This window comes from Orbicella franksi, chromosome 9 (assembly GCF_964199315.1).
Source record: "Orbicella franksi chromosome 9, jaOrbFran1.1, whole genome shotgun sequence".
NCBI classification, from domain to species: domain Eukaryota; kingdom Metazoa; phylum Cnidaria; class Anthozoa; order Scleractinia; family Merulinidae; genus Orbicella; species Orbicella franksi.
Genome location: NC_138153.1, coordinates 22,226,862 through 22,243,947, shown reverse-complemented (window position 1 = coordinate 22,243,947; position 17,086 = coordinate 22,226,862). Strand labels below are relative to the sequence as shown.

Sequence of the window (17,086 nt, the reverse complement as noted above, 5' to 3'; positions counted from 1 at the left end):
TGTATTTCACAAGAGTCCATGTAGTCCATAAGTCTAAAGCAACCTAGGCAAACACGTACGAACACAAGCAAAAAGATTCCAAATCTTACAAGTAAAAACACAGACTTGTGAGGTGGAAAGCATCTGCCCAATTTAAACACCCCATTGAAAACTCGTCAGTTTCTGTGATACCAGAACTCCCTCCGCATTGAACCACCAGTAACATAAAAATGAAGACAAATCAGATCAAAAGAACTAAACTGGAGATTTATTTAAGCCATCAGTTCAATTCTGAGAGCAATTTACAATTAGAAATAAACCACTAACTGCGTCCATTGCAATTATACCGCAAAATGTACCTTCCATCTTGGTGACCTACTCCGGCTGTTCTCGGCAACAGACACATTCTCTTTGCGTCGGTATGGTTGCACATCTCTCACAAGTACACCACAGAGCATTTTCTAACTAATCATTCAATTCAACTTGATTATTATCTCCTGCGGAATCACTAGCACATTCTGGCTTCAAGAGCAGCCATACTGAAGCTCAAAAGAACAAACACACTCACGGACGGAATGACATCACTGATATGTGGCCTGGCCTTCAGGATCCTTTCAAAATGGCAGCTCCCAGTGTTGAACTTTTCACTTCTTTTTCACTGGGATTGCATCCACTTCAGAAGCTAAAAAACGGTGAGCAACTCAACTCAATGTGAACTTTTTATTGGTGATGGAAAAAAAATACACGGTTTTGGAGTGACCTTCTCCTTTAATGAAAAATACAATCATTTAACAGCAGTTCAGTATGCATATTCAAATTTCTGCAAAGGATGAGAACATTTTTGATTTTAGCCATTGTTAAAATAACCAGTCTAGTGAACTGACTGAGAGGCCATCTGAAAGACACAAGATACTCGCATCATTGCCAAAATCCTGCCATATCTATGGTGTCAAAGTTGTTGATTCTGGCGACAGCACAAGTGAAGCCTACAAAGGAAATGAACTTTTCCTTTGCAGTTACATGTTGATGTCACATGGAGCATGGTGATTGGCCCTTGTACCTTGGGTATTAAAACACTTTGGCAACTTACCTTGGTAAATTTCATGGGGGCTTCATGTAATCTTTTTGACATATCTGTTATATTTACCCCTGGAAATTTATCTTGGGAAATGTTGTTTACAGTCACTAAATGCCTTCTCCAATGGTAAAAGGGTCATTTACCACCAATGGTAAAAGTCCTTTGTGCAACGGAACATATCCTTGGCTAAACAAGATCAAAGTTCAATAAGAATTGTAAATCATGGCACTCTGAGCGGGTTCAGATATTTTTTTTTACAATTTTGCCACTTGTAGTGTCTGCCTCTGGGTGACCCAAAGCATCTTGTTTCATGCAAGAAAAAGACCTCTGCTAGCCAGGGTCCAGAAACTATGATTTTGTGTCCAGTTTGAGAATGTGCTATGAAATGATTGTATAACCTGTTGGCGAATCAATGAACTCTTGTGTGTCACCGGAGAAGCAAATTTCACAAGTTCAAGACCAGCAAGAATTTATGGGCTTCTGAACTTAATGAAGGGAAAGCTAGACTTTGAAACAATTCAATCTCCTTTCTAAAAGGCTTCATTATGAAATTTTGCTTCTTTAAGACACAATAGAGTTAAGGAACTTAAAGCAATAAAAACAAATATCATATACACAAAAACAGACTTGTTTTAATAATCACTACAAAGAGCTGTAAATTAAAATACATATTCTCACGAGTACTCTTTTATATTGGCATGAGTTGTCACAGGCCTTGGGTTACGTTTTTCCCGAAAACATCCATACCCCTTCCATAGAGAGTTTTTTGGTTTGAACCTCCCATCCCTCCAGAAATGCCAGCTCAAACTTTCCTGTAAAACATTTGGCTTTTGAGACCCAGCCTCCCACTTGGAATTTCCCATAGGCATAGGAACCTCACAATTTTGAGAGCAAGGGTTACATGCCACCTTATACTGTCTAGTCATTTTCCTCTTACTAACATTCTTCAAACCGAAATTGGCACATTTCTATGTTGAACTCTTGGTATCACCATATGAAACATACAAACTAATACATGTTACTGTTAAGTAAGGAACTTTTGTATCACATGGTGTTTAGGCATCTCAGTAAGAAAGAAAGTGTAAAAAATTATAACAAAACTTCATGTTCCGATATCTCCTGTCAGAAACGGGGAAGATGCAAAGGGACCATTCCTTTAAGCTCAGTGAAGGCTGTGGAGTTTGTAGATGATACAGCATTCGACAACAACAAATACTGCTACTGCTTTCAAGTAGGTACATTCATTTAACATTTAAACATCAGAGATGGTTGTTAGTATGTAAATACTAAAAGGTATTAGACCAATCCAGACCAGTGAGGCCGTCTTAAGTTCTGAGTTGCTACATCTTTTCCCTGTGGAATGGGTTTCAATGTCATCTATTCTTATTGGCTCAATATGGGTCATCTTTCTCCAGCCACTTGATGTAATTACAGATGGTTGTCTGTCGAAAACTATATGCTTTTTTAATTACATGTGGTCTCTTATATTGGCATTTTCTGTCAGCAAGGTATTGCCACCCACCCATAAAACCATGATAAGCTTACAGCACTTCAAACATTGCATTTGTTGCTGTACAAACTCACATCGATTTCCCTTTGTTTTGTGAACACTCTTCCTTTGAATTAAAACCATTCTGGATGTACATAGCTTATGTCACATGTTACACATCCCAAACTTCCGTTCACCGCTACTGGCTTTTTCATTTCTGTTTACTTTTATCACATTTTAAACATCCTGACCAAACTTTTGTTCTGGCTCTGTGATACATATGTATTGTTTCCCTCTTGATTGGAATTGATTTCGGCAAAGTACAAACCACGGGATTTGTGTTCAATTCAAAACCTCTATTGAAAATGTATGGTTAGCAAGTGTAGTTCATCTTTGAAATGGACATTCTACTTTCTTGATCATGACTGTTTGCATTTGGAAATGTTACAAGGATAGGTATTGAACTATTTCATTCCCCTTAAGCTTTACATCCAACTGACCCCTCCTTTCACACATTCCACCCTCACCTCCACTTCTTTGCCATTGAAAGCCAGGCTTCCAGATATGGTCAGAAATTTTAAAACCTACATCTTTTGTTACCTTCATTAAGTGGCCGATTGAAGATGACCCATTCCCAGCTAATCAGAATGTGTGACCTTGGGAGTCCTTCTAGGGAAAAACTAACTCAGAGTGTTACAAGGCCCTACAGTGTATACTGCTAGTGGTTTGGGCCTGTCTAACTACAGTCAAACCTCTCTACACAACCCTCCAAGTTAACTTTTTTCCTTAGTGGCCGTTTAGCCACTGACTGTTCAGGTTTGGTCGCCAGTGAAAAATTTTAGTCGCCAAAATACATGCATAAATTAATAACTACTTAATAACCGAGAGTGAGGTCGTTACGGGAAAATCTCAAACTGAGGCCTTGCTGTATTGACCTCGCTATCGCTCGGTCAATACGGTAGGCTGAGGTTTGAGATTTTCCCGTAACAACCGAACAGTCGAGGTTATTAAGTTGTTTATTTTATGGCTCATCAATAAAGAGAAAAATCATTCAAGCGGAAGTCGTCAATTTACATCCGGCGATGCGCGCGTTTACCGATTCATTCATCGTCTCAAACCTAGGGCAAAACTACACAGTCAGTGAATTTCACCACCGTATTATGTATTCCGTTAAAAACACTCATTTCTTTACGGAAAAGTCACTGTCACAGCCTCAAAAACGTATTTTAGTATCGTGGTACCACAAGTTGATGGGGAAGTTTTTCCGACTTTTGGGGCGAAACGTCAACGCATATGTAGAAAAGACAGCAAGTGCTTCAAAATTGTCCAAACCAACCGTCTCTCGGTGAAAGAAAATACTAATGCTTCAGAATGCACTGCTCAAAATAAGCTCAACTCGATCTTCGCATTCGCTTTCGACAACATATCTTCGCCTTCGTTATTCTGGGATTTATGGATGAACATTTCAAGCCTTGTGAATGTCTGCAGTTATCAGAAACACTGCTACTAACAGAAACCGCCTGATTGTTTACATCTGATGATCCTGGAAGCTGATTAACACTTGCTTGTGTCAAAGCGAGGGAATCTATTTGACGAGAACTTTGATGGAGTTCAATACTTCGGTAATTGCTGTGACTAAGATGATAACTTATAAGTTTCTTTGTGGTGTTCTGCTCAGGATGCATGGCAAGTCTGCCGATGGTGTTTTTTACTTAGCGATTTTAGCTTTACTTAAGACTAGGCAAACTTTGATTGTTTTTCACTAGTGCCCGCCAAGTTTACCGACTGGTAAGTCATCTATATAAATTTTATTAAAGAAATATCTCTAAACTTTTAGCTACTGATATTCTCGTACTGATTTTAATCGGCTTTCATCGCTTCAATGTGCTTGAATTTTCAGAACCGGGCTCTTCCTAATTTGCATAATCCGTAATCGGCCCGTGGGCATTATGGGAGAATAATGCCCTACAATTCAGTGACAATTAACCAATCAGAGCGCGCGTTACATCGGCCACAAGCCAAAGCCATATAATAATAATTAATTAATAACTAGGGTATCTAAAAGATAGTAATGCTGCGGCACATTCTGTTGATAGTGACATATTTAATGCCGTGATTCATCTATCTGCGCGTTTCAAGACTTAAATTAACTGTTATTTCTCAAAGTAGTGTCAAATCGTGGTGTCACTTAAAATCTGTCCTTGTATGCATCAACTTCATGCATGATGACGCATCGATGGCCAAGTGTGACAAAGGATTGAGACAAAAAAGCACATTGTTATCTGAAGTATGTTTGGACATAAAACGATACACATCAGCCTCCCCTTTACCAGATCGCGAAAATCGAAAGATATGGAAAGTGTAGGAGTAGAAATCTAACTTATAAATTCTGTACTGGTACGCATTAAATATCTCTAGAACTTGACAGACTGTGTCGAGAACGTGTTCATCGCGATGTGTGAAAATGCTCAAGCTTTAGCTTAAATTCATGTTTCGATGAAAAGGAATAGATTGTAACATATATGAAATCAGTGTGTTCGACGGTTTTAGTTTGTTTTAATTATTCTACAGGCTTTAGTAACGACGATTTCTCTTCATTTAAGAATTCAACGAAGGAGGCGAGACTGCTGAGAAATGACATACTAAGATTAAGATGTCACAATAAATCGTCCACATTTACAAACTTTCACATACTGCATAGCAAGAGTTGTAAAAGTCAAGCACGATCTCCTTCACATCGCTTTACAGGTAAATCAGAGCAAACTTTCTCAGTGGAATCCACGCGAAAAAGGACGACGGCTCGACGAGTATGACATCCTCTTGTTGTTCGAGGCGCAATGCACTCCGGTAAAAGTGGCGCAGTGCAGTCTGGTTAACTGCAATGCATTCTGGTAAAAAGTGATGAATTCGAGAATTCGTACCCCCTTCTATATATTCTTCTTAAATCCTGATTATGTTGCTGCTCGCTCACTACGCTCGCTCCGCAGCAATAAATAATAATCTTATTATTATCTAACTGTATTATTAATAACATTTTCCTTGAACCACCAAGTAAACTGAAGTCCCATTCAGTGAAAGAACTACCTAATGTTGATTCAAATATGCTGTTATTGGAATGATTGATGATCAAATGAAAATGAAAATTAAGAAAAAAAGTCGCTTCACAAAACACAGAAATATTTGTGTATATCATTTATAATTCACACAACAGGAGGAGTGCAAACGACACAGATTATACCAAGTTAAAATAAGATAGCCTCATTCGCAGTTGAATGGCGGAAAGTTTTCCAATGTTTATCAAGGCGGCATCAAATTCTTGCCGAGACCATAAAGTGAACACTATTTTTACCTTATTGCTCATGATTTTTTTTAAATGTTCAACCTCGTTTTCTGCTTGAATAAGCAAACGATATAAAACTTCATCTGAAAATTAAAGACTGTATTGAAATGGACAGAAAAGTTCATGCTCAAATTGTTTGTCGTTTTGAATTTAATATGCGAACTGCGGAACGCAAATACTCAACGCGAAAATACTTTCACAAGTTTTGGGGCAATCACTAAGACGGATATTTTTTATTGATGAAATCTTTGACAATTTAAAAATAAACCCAGGTTAGTTCACACAAGTGAAATTTATTTATGACTGCAAGCCGCTTTTCATCACAGTTTTTTTTTATTTATAGAATCCCCCGTTCTTGTGTTATCAAGTTTGCTGTAAAGTCAAGTATTTTCATGTCCACTAAAACAAAATACGTTTCTCAAATACATCTGGATGTTTTTCAAATATATTGTGGATCCTGCCACCGTCGAGCTTTCCAAGCTTTTGCAATTCCTCTTCTTTTCGATGGCAAATGACCGGATTGCATGTGTTTTCTCATACTTCCAGGTAAAATTGTCACGTGCCAAAGTTCAGTCGAGTGGAACAAATTTCATCGCATCCCAAGCTCAACTGAATGCAATTCCTTGATCTTTGTTTACCGTGTAACATTTTATTTTATTCAGTCTCCATTTCTGTTGGTGAAAATCCCACAACAACTAGCTTTGCAAAGTGAATTCTTAATGCTCAGAACGTTTTTCTTTTCGCTCCGGATGATAGTCCACTCAAGCTCCTGATGCATAGGTCATGTTAATTTTAGTCGCAGAGCTGGCGACTTGCGTTCTAATTTTAGTCACCAGCTCCAAAATTCTAGTCGCCACGGCAACTAAAATGGTCGCAACTTGGAGGGTTGCTACAATAGCCACACTGGGGACATAGTTCACTGGCCATTGAGGAGAGGTGACCATGGTTAGGGGGTTAAGTAAGGGCGAATCTCTCAATTGGGATGAAAATGTATGGCCACTGTAGAGGGATGGCCATTGTAAGGAGGTGGCTGTTAGTAGAAGTTCAACTGTTGGTGTAACAAGCTGCACATAATATTCAATGACACTTGAGGTATAATAATGCAGTAACAGACTGAAACAATCTCTGATAAGATGTAACGATCACTGAAAAGACATAAAAATTCAGTAACAAGCTTTAACAGTTAGTGAAGGTCGATAGCAGCACCATCCTCAGAGACATAGAGGCAGTTAGTTGGGGCAAGGTAAAAAATCAACCTTGAAAAGGAGAATAGAAAGTAAGGAGCTTCTGGGGACAGGGTCAGTTCCAAAGCACTCTATGACTGCAGTCTACTGAGTAGGCAGAAAAAAATCTTAATTTGTGTGTACAGTCTGTTTCAAAGGGCATAAATACTCAGAGACAAGTGTGTTGGCTATATTTGTCTTGCATGTTTGTTACAATTTTGGAGGAAAGTCGGCAGTCTACAGGGTAATCATTCAAAAAATTCTGACCTCTATGGATGTGATTCAAGTTTGCTTTAAAATTAGTTATAAGTTTTCACAATTTGATGAATATGATGTGGATTACATAGCTGTAGCTACATGTGCAAAAGATAATGTAGACCAGGCCATGATGAAATAGAGCTGTAGAGATGTATACATGTAGTTTACATGTAGATGATGTTATGGCTAAAAATAGTACTATAGAAACACTGATACATTTGATACAGTACCGACTGAAGTTTTATGCACATCAGAACACATGAACTGCAAGGGCAGAATGGGCACAGTGCCTGCAAGAAGAACGAGACGAAACTGTGCGGTTCACAAACAGAACCCACGCAGTTCACGAACAAAAACCCACAATCATGGGCAAAAGTGTTGACACATTTGAGCAAAACAAACACTTTCTATCGGCGTCCTTCTGTAATTTCAAAAAACATCTTTTTTGTTGATAGCCAAACTGCTTCTCCCCCTTTTCAATGTTGAAATACGCTCCATGGACACTGTCACATGGTTACAACATTGAAAAGGGGAGAGGGGGTCGAAATGTGAAAATTGGAGGTTGAAAAACTCACGCATTCAATGAAACATGTCTCTTTCAGGGCTTTTGTCCATGATTGTAGGTTTCAATTTTACCTTGGTCAAATGGACAAAAGGCCAACACAATAACATCTAATAGAGTATTGTTTTCGTATTGTTTTTCTTTGTATAGATTTTTTCTGATGTTTACAAATTACTGAGAGCATATTAATAAAAGGAAACATGAAAACCACAGATGACTAGGCTTGGTCGTGCATCAGTAGTGAAGCATGATCACCTTACTCATTCAATAAGTCAAAAAGAAAATTATTGTAGCCACTAACTCGCACAAATTCGTCTTGGAAAGTTTCATTGTGTTTTCCACTTATGCTATATTGTGGGACATTATATTTATAATTGAAGGGGTGAGTGCAAAACCATGCTAAGTGACGATTTGGGTGAAAAAAAAAATTTTCACGAAAGGGCCTGAATTTTTGCATGTGGCCTTCAATGTAATAGAAAAACATGGTCCTGTATTTTTCCCGCTGGTTTTTGCTTTGTTTGTAAAGACGCCGCTAGGAAAAGTGGCTTTTTTGCATACGCAATATCTCAAAAACGAAACGAAGCTTAGCGAAAAAACTACGGGACATTGCTAAACATACCTAAACAAAACTGCATGCAAAATTTGGAGCTTTTTCGACAAAGTTCACTTTTGATTAAAATACCTGACGCCCTTTTCCCGCCGAGGCCTTCAAATAAACGAAGCTGGGCCTTTGTTATGATAAACAGAGCCGATCCTTTGTTATAATAACCAAGCCAAGCCTTTGTTATAAGTCGAAGTCTCGCCTCGGTTTATCATAACAAAGGATCAGCCCACCGTGACCGCAAGGACTCTGATTTCACTTAGAAAGCAGCAAAATATCAATTTCACGCAACGTATAAGCTAAAAAATCTTGATTTCAGGTCTAAATAGGTTTATATGTTGATTTCATGTTAACGCATGACGGCAAGGAGGTTGATTTCACTTAGAAACCAGCAAAATGTCAATTTCACGCAGCGTATAAGCTCAATGATGTTGATTTCAGGTCTAAGTAGGTTAAAATGTTGATTTCACGTTAACGCGTGACGGCAAGGATGTTGGTTTCACTTAGAAACCAGCAAAATGTCAATTTCACGCAGCGTATAAGCTCAATGATGTTGATTTCAGGTCTAAATAGGTTAAAATGTTTTGTTTTTTTTTAATTTTTATTTTAATTTTAACAGTGTCCCCGATTAGTAAGTTTAAGGCTAGCTAGAAGACTAGACACTCAAATAAAGTTATTATTATTATTATTATTATTATTATTATTATTATTATTATTATTATTATTATTATATTTTTTAACTATTCATTTGTTGATTTTTTTTTTTTTTATTTGTTATCTACATGTGCTTACAGGTACAGTATTTACATTGTTACAAGTGCTAATTATTGTGTATAGGTAATATAAGTGTGATTACAAGTACAGTATTGACATTGTTACAAGTGCTAATTATAATATATAAGTGATGTAGGTGTGTTTACAAGTACAGTATTTACGTTGTTACAAGAGCAGTATTTACATTATTACAAGTGCTAATTATAATCTAATCTAATCTAATCTAATCTAATATAATATAAGTGTGTTTACAAGTAGAGTATTTGCATTGTTACTAGTGCGAATTATAATATTTAAGTGAAATAGGTGTGTATACAAGTGCATGTCACTTATAATGCTTTGGAGGAGGGGTGTTTTCTCCTATTTAATTATTAAGAAAGATGTTCTATTCTGTATTTGGTTAACACTTTATCAACGAAAGTGGAGAGATGAATAGCTTTGTTTTGCATCTTACAAGTGTAGATGTAGAATCTCATAAACAAGATCGTATAATTAAATTTCTTTAATAATGTTTTATCGTATGGGCCAGGCATGATGCCAAATAAGTTTTCTTCTATTGTTGGACTAAAATTCGAATTATTGACAGCATTAAACCAGTCAATGACATTTTTAACAAAGCCCTTAACAAATTCGCAATCATTAAATGTGTGATCAATTGAATCATGTTCAGCGCAATAGAGGCATTCATCATCCGTTTTGATTCCGTATCTAAAAAGTTCCTTTTTTGTTACATGTACAACAATTCTATGAATAAGTTTGAATTGAAATTCTTTTAATTTTGTTTCCTTACAAATGTTTTTCAGCGAGGAAAATATTTTTTTCCATGTCTCCCCATCCAACTGCATGGTTTGATTCCATTTCGTTGGGCCAGTTTGACACCTTGTGTGAATTTTTTTGTTAATTAAACAATAGAAGTCCCTAGTTTTGGCTTTGGCCAAGTTAATTTCTGTCAAGTCGTCTAGTTGGAAAAGGGGGTTGTTTTCGATGTATGGTTCGCTTTCTGGTGGTAATGTGTTTTTCGCTTTTGTGGCTAGATGCTTCAGTATCGCACTTACAACTTGATAAAATTGGAGAAAGTTTGTTTTGCAAGCGAATTTGTTTTTAAATTCTCGATAAGACATAAACTGGCCATTGCTGTTCAACAGGTCTTGTATAAAAAGAATGTTGTTGTTAAGCCATTCACTGATGAAAATGGGCTTCCCTCCAACGAGGATTTCTTTGTTATTGAATACGATCATATCCTGTCCTCTGTCATAGTTATACAAGGTTTTCAATTCATTAAAAAACTTTAAAATGTCTTTATAAAATGATGGCAAACCATCGATATATTTTGTGTCATAGTTACATCTTAAAAGAAAGCTCAGACTGCCATATTTTCCTAGATAATGGTCTGGAACAGTTTTCCAGTTTTTTCTTCCCGGTACGAAAAGTCTCGGAATCCAAGCTAACCTCAGTGCCTTTATCATAGTTTCTACCTCGATCATACGTATACCCCCTTTATCTCGATCTTGATAGAGCCCTTCTCTTTTTATTTTGTCTTTTTTGTTTTTCCATAGAAATCTAAACAGTTTTGTTTTGATTATTGGTATTGTTTCTTGAGGTACATTGAGGTTTGATGCTGAGTAAACGAGTTGTGATAGTGCCAGAGATTTTATGATTAGTACTCTCCCAAATAGTGTAAGGTCATGTGCCCTCCATAGGTCCAGATTTGTTTGCAATTTTTGTAACTTGTGGTTGAAATTATGTTGGTTATTTCCCTTTTCATCGTTGGAAACATGGATTCCTAAGATTTTAACCGGGTTATGTAGCCATTTCAGTTGTAATGGATTGCCCTTATCATTTTTCAATTTTCCCAACCAGAGCGCTTTTGTTTTCTTCCGGTTTAATTTAAGGCCCGCTAGCGTACCAAAGTTATCGATTATTTCTAAGGCCTCTTCGACGGAGGCCAGGTCAGCACCCAAAAGATTTGTATCATCTGCATACTGGCTCAATTTCAGTTCTTTTCCTAATATTTCAATTCCTTTGACGAGTAGGTCTTGTCGGATTTTATTGGCCATTATTTCTGCTGAAAGAATAAACAAATACGGGGATAGTGGCACCCCTGACGGACTCCTCTAGTCGGCCAAAACCAGTTTGTCAAAAAACCATTGTTTAATGCTGCACTATCTATGTTGGTGTAAAAGGTGCTAACCCATTTTTGAATACTCGTACCAAAATTGAAGACATCCAGTGTTCTCACTATAAAGGGCCATTCAAGTGAGTCAAAACCTTTTCTGAAGTCTAGAGACACTAGAATGCCTGGGATGTTATGCCTCTTAGTATATTCCATAATGTCGATTATGAGGCGGATATTTTCCCCATTACAGCGCCCTTTTATAAACCCGGTTTGGTCCGAGTTAACTAGCTTTGGCAGCGAAGCTTCTATTCTCCTAGCTATGGCCTTAGTTGCTATCTTGCAATCAACATTAAGTAAAGTTACTGGTCGCCAGTTCGATAAATCTAACAGGGAGCCATCGTCCTTTGGTATAAGAGTAATGATGCCTCTTCTTTGTTTCATAAGCTTCATTGAAGCTTTCGACGAGGTTATGTCCTAGCAGTTCGAAAAAAAACTTATAAAATTCTACCGTAAAACCATCCTCACCTGGAGACTTGTCATTTTGGAAAGTTTCTAAAACCTGTTTACATTCGTCGTACGTTAAAAGGCCTTCGAGTTCATGTCGCTCTTCATCAGAAAGCTTAGGCAGGTGCAATTCCTGAATAAAGCTACCGTATTCCTCCTGTGTTGCGCTAGATGCTGATGTGTATAAATGATTAAAGTAGTTTTCAATAGCGTCTAAAACCTGGGTCTTGCTTTTAATGATCGTTTCATCCTCCATCCATAGTTGAGATATAGTCTTTTTATTGTAGTTTCTTCTCTCTAAGTTAAAAAAGTATTTGGTGGGGCACTCACCTTTTTCCACCCATCTACACTTTGATCTAAAGATTGTTGCGTTCCCCTTCTTGGTGTATATTGTTTGAAGTTCTGTTTTGAGATCATCAAATTCGTTTAAGACCTGATCAATGTCAGGGGAATGAAAATTATTACAAATGAACTCATTTAACACCTGAAGTCAATGTGTTATTTCCATTTCCCTACAATTTGTTGATTTTGCTAAATTTTTGCTGAAAGAGATGGTTGCTGCGCTAATTTCCATTTTGAGCATCTCCCAAAAAAGCCGTTTGTCGGTTAACTTGGAGTAATAAGAGCAAGTTTGAAAGTATGTTTGATGTATTTTGTTGACATAATCTTCATTATTCAACAGAGAATTATTAAATTTCCAGAGTCGGCGTCCTCTAGGTGTTTCATTAGACAAAGACAATGATATGTAAATTGCTTTATGATCAGGCGCTATAGCGGGATAGATTTCACTCTTTTTGACGAATTGTGTCAAGTTTTTGGCCACCAAAAAAAGTCTATCCTGGATTTTACTTTAAAACCTTAGATTCGTAAGAATACTTGCGCAATTTTGGATGTCGTTCTCTTTGAATGTCCATGAGATCCAGTATATCCATAGTAGTCAGGACTAAATTTCTATAATTGGTTGCTTTCCAGGGCTTGCCACCAATTTTATCATTTCTTGATAAAGTGCAATTCCAGTCGCCACCTACGATCAGTGTAGTCAGTTCTGATTTGTCTATAAGACAATTATTTAGTTCTTGCAAAAATTCTAGTTGTTCACCTTGATTGTTTTGGGCGTAAATATTGCAGAGCGATAGCATTAAAGAGTTGATAACAATAGTAATTAACACAATTCTTCCGAACTTGTCACTAAAAGAATACTCGATTTTGTTTTGCACCAAGGGATGGATCAGAATGCAAACACCTTTGCTGTGTTTGGTGCCATGGGAAAAGAATATTTTACCTCCCCATTCATTTCTCCAAATAATTTCATCGTTCACCTCAGAATATGTTTCTTGTAGAAAATAGAGTTTCAATTTTTGATCTTTAAGGTATGAAAAAAGTTTCCTCCTTTTACTTTGCTCTCTTAATCCTCTTACGTTTAACGATGTAATGCCATAAGTTAGCTTATTAGACATGCAGAAAACTGAAAATTATGGTAATTTAATAAAGAAATAAAGCAAACACGAAAAGAAAAAATAGTAAACAAAAACTTATTTAAGAGTTTTCCTTCTGGCCTCTCGGGCACCTGGTTCCTGTCCCCACCCACAAGTCTAAGAGTACATCATACTACTGTGGTTACCTTAGAGATTCTCCAGGTCAGTTTTTTCATAGATTCTGAACGGACTTCCCTCCAGGGAAGTTTTGACAAATATTTTTCCGTCCATTGACCATACGGATGTCAACAGACCATCCTTTCACTTTTGGTTCGCCTGTTTAAGGATATCCCGCCTGTAGGATGTTAGGTTCTCGTTTAGGTAGATTCGTCCTGATTCTGCTCTAGTTGCCGCTGTTGAGTCGGGATATAGGTCAGAGATGCGGACATGTTTCAACTTGGCTCTCCCCTTGTACATTCTTGTTTTTGCTTTATGGCTTTGAAACTTAACAATAATTGGTTTTACACCTTTCCTGTGGAGCTTGTGTGATGTTTCGATGTCATTTGGATTTATATCCACGTCAAAAGCCTCGGTGAGCTAAAGGACAACCTCCTCGGTTGAGGTGTACGCGGATTCTGGGACTCCGTGGATTTCGAGTGAGTTTTTTCTAGTATATTGTTCCAGTGCATCTTGGAGATTGTATAATTCTGCGATTTCCGCTTCTTGGTCGTTGATTTTTTTTCTCGCTGCAGCTAGCTAAATTTCCAAATCGTCTTGTTGTTTCTGAGACTTGGCCAAGGCGGTTTTAATGTTGGTAAGCTCACCTTTCTGTTGTAAGAAGGCGTTCCGTAGCTCAGCAACCTCGTTGGTGAGTTTTGTGTTGTCACGAAGAATATTGGAGACCGTAATCTGAATGTCAACCAGCATTTCCTTTAGTTCTAAATGATTAGTCTCCTCGGCACTAGCCTTTGATGCGGTTTCTTCCTCGTTGCCGGCAGACAACGCTTCATCATTATTAACCTTAGACGTTATTTGAAGCTTGGCGTCCACCATGTTCGCACGTTTGGATCCTTGTTGGTCTTCTTCGACAGAGCCACGTTCTCCTCTCGTGCTTTCCTTTGGTCTTGCCTTTATCTGGCATATAGTAGTTTTTATAGAAGTAACCAGAGAATTACGCGAATTTTTGGGGACGATATTGCTCCCTCACAAAGTGTGCATCCTCACGCTAGCCCCGCGCATGCTCCTCCTCCATGGTTGATTTCATGGTAACGCGTGACGTCAAGGATGTTAGTTTCACTTAGAAAACAGCAAAATGGTAATTTCACGCAGCGCATAAGCTCAATGATGTTGATTTCACGTGAAAATGCTCTATAAATAGGGCTGACAGATTAACAGATTAACCCTTCTGCGCAACGTACGGGTCTCCATACATCTGCATGTCCGCTGATCCCAGAAGCTCAAAACACTACAAATCATGCCGATTTGAAATAAAATCAACGCAACCTGGATCACAGATCTATGTTACAATCGATTGCTACTTGTTGGCCATTATTATGTTTAAACAGTCTAGTTACCAGTTCGAGAAACGTCCGCAGAACACGATCGCAATGCATGCCAGGAAGGGTCTTTACACCTCGTGCGCGGGAAACATGGCGGTCGATACAGGACAAATTTTATAAGTCTAAAACCAGTTCTCGCTTTCCAAACTTTTACACTAGCAACGCTTGGCAATTGGGCCACGACTCACCAGAGGGTATTTTTCTTGGGCAAGAACTGCTCTTGGACTTTGCTGCCTGGCTCGATCTGACTTTGAATGCCAATAACACGATTACGGTATATCAGCTGCCTTCGAAGTTTCAGAACACATTTTGATTCTTTAAAACGTGCTGATGACTTACGGGTTTATTGAGACTTTATGATGCCTCTCAACCACCAGGCAGGCATACAAGGTACTTTAAAACAATGCTTAAGATATTAGTTGACAGAGCTCTAATGTGGCACATCTCTTTTCTGTTCGATGTATTTCATTTGACGCTCGATCAATTCACATGTTGTGTTCACGTCACAATAACTGATGTAAACAATCTGTTTCCAGATTTCCGCTCTATATATGCTGTGAGATTTGATTTTGACTTCATACACTATAAACGGTCTGCCTGTTTGCTGTTCAACAAATAAACTCCTAAAGACATGGCTTGGAAAAGCCAAGTATTTTTGCATATGTAATAACTCGAAAATGAAGCAAAAACCAGTGACAAAAATACAGGGCTGCGTTTTTCTATTACATTGAAGACCACATGCAAAAATTCAAGCCCTTTCGTGAAAATTTTTTTTTTCACCCAAATCGTCACTTAGCATGGTTTTGCACTCACCCCTTCAATTAATTCAACAGGACTGAGTGACATCAAATCAAGACGGCTTGCTTTCTCCTTTTTCTCTCAACTGCTAGCTAACACTGGCACCATACCCTTTTTTCTGGTAAATTGCAGATTAATTCAACTTAACTGACAGTTCAGTTCATCGTTTTCCTCAAGTTTTTGATCGATGGAATCCAGGTGCTGCCAGTGAAGTTTTGGAGTACGACCAGTATTTGTTTTGACTGCAATGGACAAATTGGTCCTTCTTCGCAACAGTTCTTCTATTGATCTTCACATCATCTTTACCTAGTAATTTTCATACAGTTTCAAACATTTTCAGTTTCCTTGCTTCAACAAGGACAAAACCCCTTAATTTACGTATTTCGATGCTACCACTATCTTCCATGACCTACATAACAACTGTTCGCACTTTCGATCCCTTAGGGAAATGTTGACCGTGGGAACAGTTAAATTTCATTGGCTTTTCCATTTAATTCAATTACATTTGTTGACTTGTTTTCAACCAACAACAAATAATTCCATCCTTACTTAGCCAAAGTTTAAATTGTCTGAAATTGATAGAAAAAAAGTTCTCTAGCCGGAAAAATTGCAGCCTGTGTACAGCCGCTCCCTCCCATCAAAAAAACCGGGGAGAGAGACATCTGTTTATCATCATCACTTATCATGTTTCGGAATTATTTTGCGTAAATTAAAATTAGTGTCAAACTGTGGGGTTGACAGGGCAACACAACTCCTACAGTTCATCGCGTTTGTGCATTTGCTGTTCTCTTTTGATTTTGGATTTCTTGACCTTTCTTTGTTTCTCGCGTGTTGCTGAAGGGGACTGTATGCCATGTTTTTTCAGGAGGAATTTTATGTAGAGTGGAGCTGTTTGACTGTGCAATAGTAACTTTTTTTCAATGAGGTCATTGGTCTACATGATTTCCACTGTTATCTGCATGTTGTTTTGCAGAATTTGACACCTCTGTGCTGTACTTTGTTTAGGCTCAACAGCTATTCTATTGCAAGATATGTTTTAAGCTCTCTTTAGAGACAAAGTTTGAAAAATATTATTCTGTGAACTTGTTGCTTATTTACATTATATATTGTGGTGCCGGGCCTGGCTGTTTAATTAGACATGTTTGCAATTACAGTATGTTGCTTCTTATCACAGATATCATATTCGTTGATGTCTCGAGCAAACACGGAGAGTTGACTAAAGCTATTCATTTGTCTAGACATGTTCTTAGGTTTCTTACATCAATTTGATGGAGCTTTTGCCTCTCGCGCTCAATGTTTGGGTTTATACCTCCTTTGTTCGCTCCGACTGACACCACATGGATCAAATGTAGCTGCTTACACACGACAGCGATCACAATATTATTTTGAA

General features: G+C 37.8%; 1 protein-coding gene across 1 annotated transcript in view; it reads left to right on the top strand.

Moving 5' to 3' along the window:
* The window catches only part of LOC145497921 (tyrosine-protein kinase BTK-like), a 67,022-nt gene that overhangs the window by 2,801 nt on the left and 47,135 nt on the right, over positions 1-17,086 (top strand). Inside the window, exon 2 of the mRNA XM_081477798.1 lies at positions 2,184-2,288. Within this exon, the coding sequence (XP_081333924.1) occupies positions 2,184-2,288 (105 nt within the window). The remainder of the gene's footprint in view (positions 1-2,183; positions 2,289-17,086) is intronic.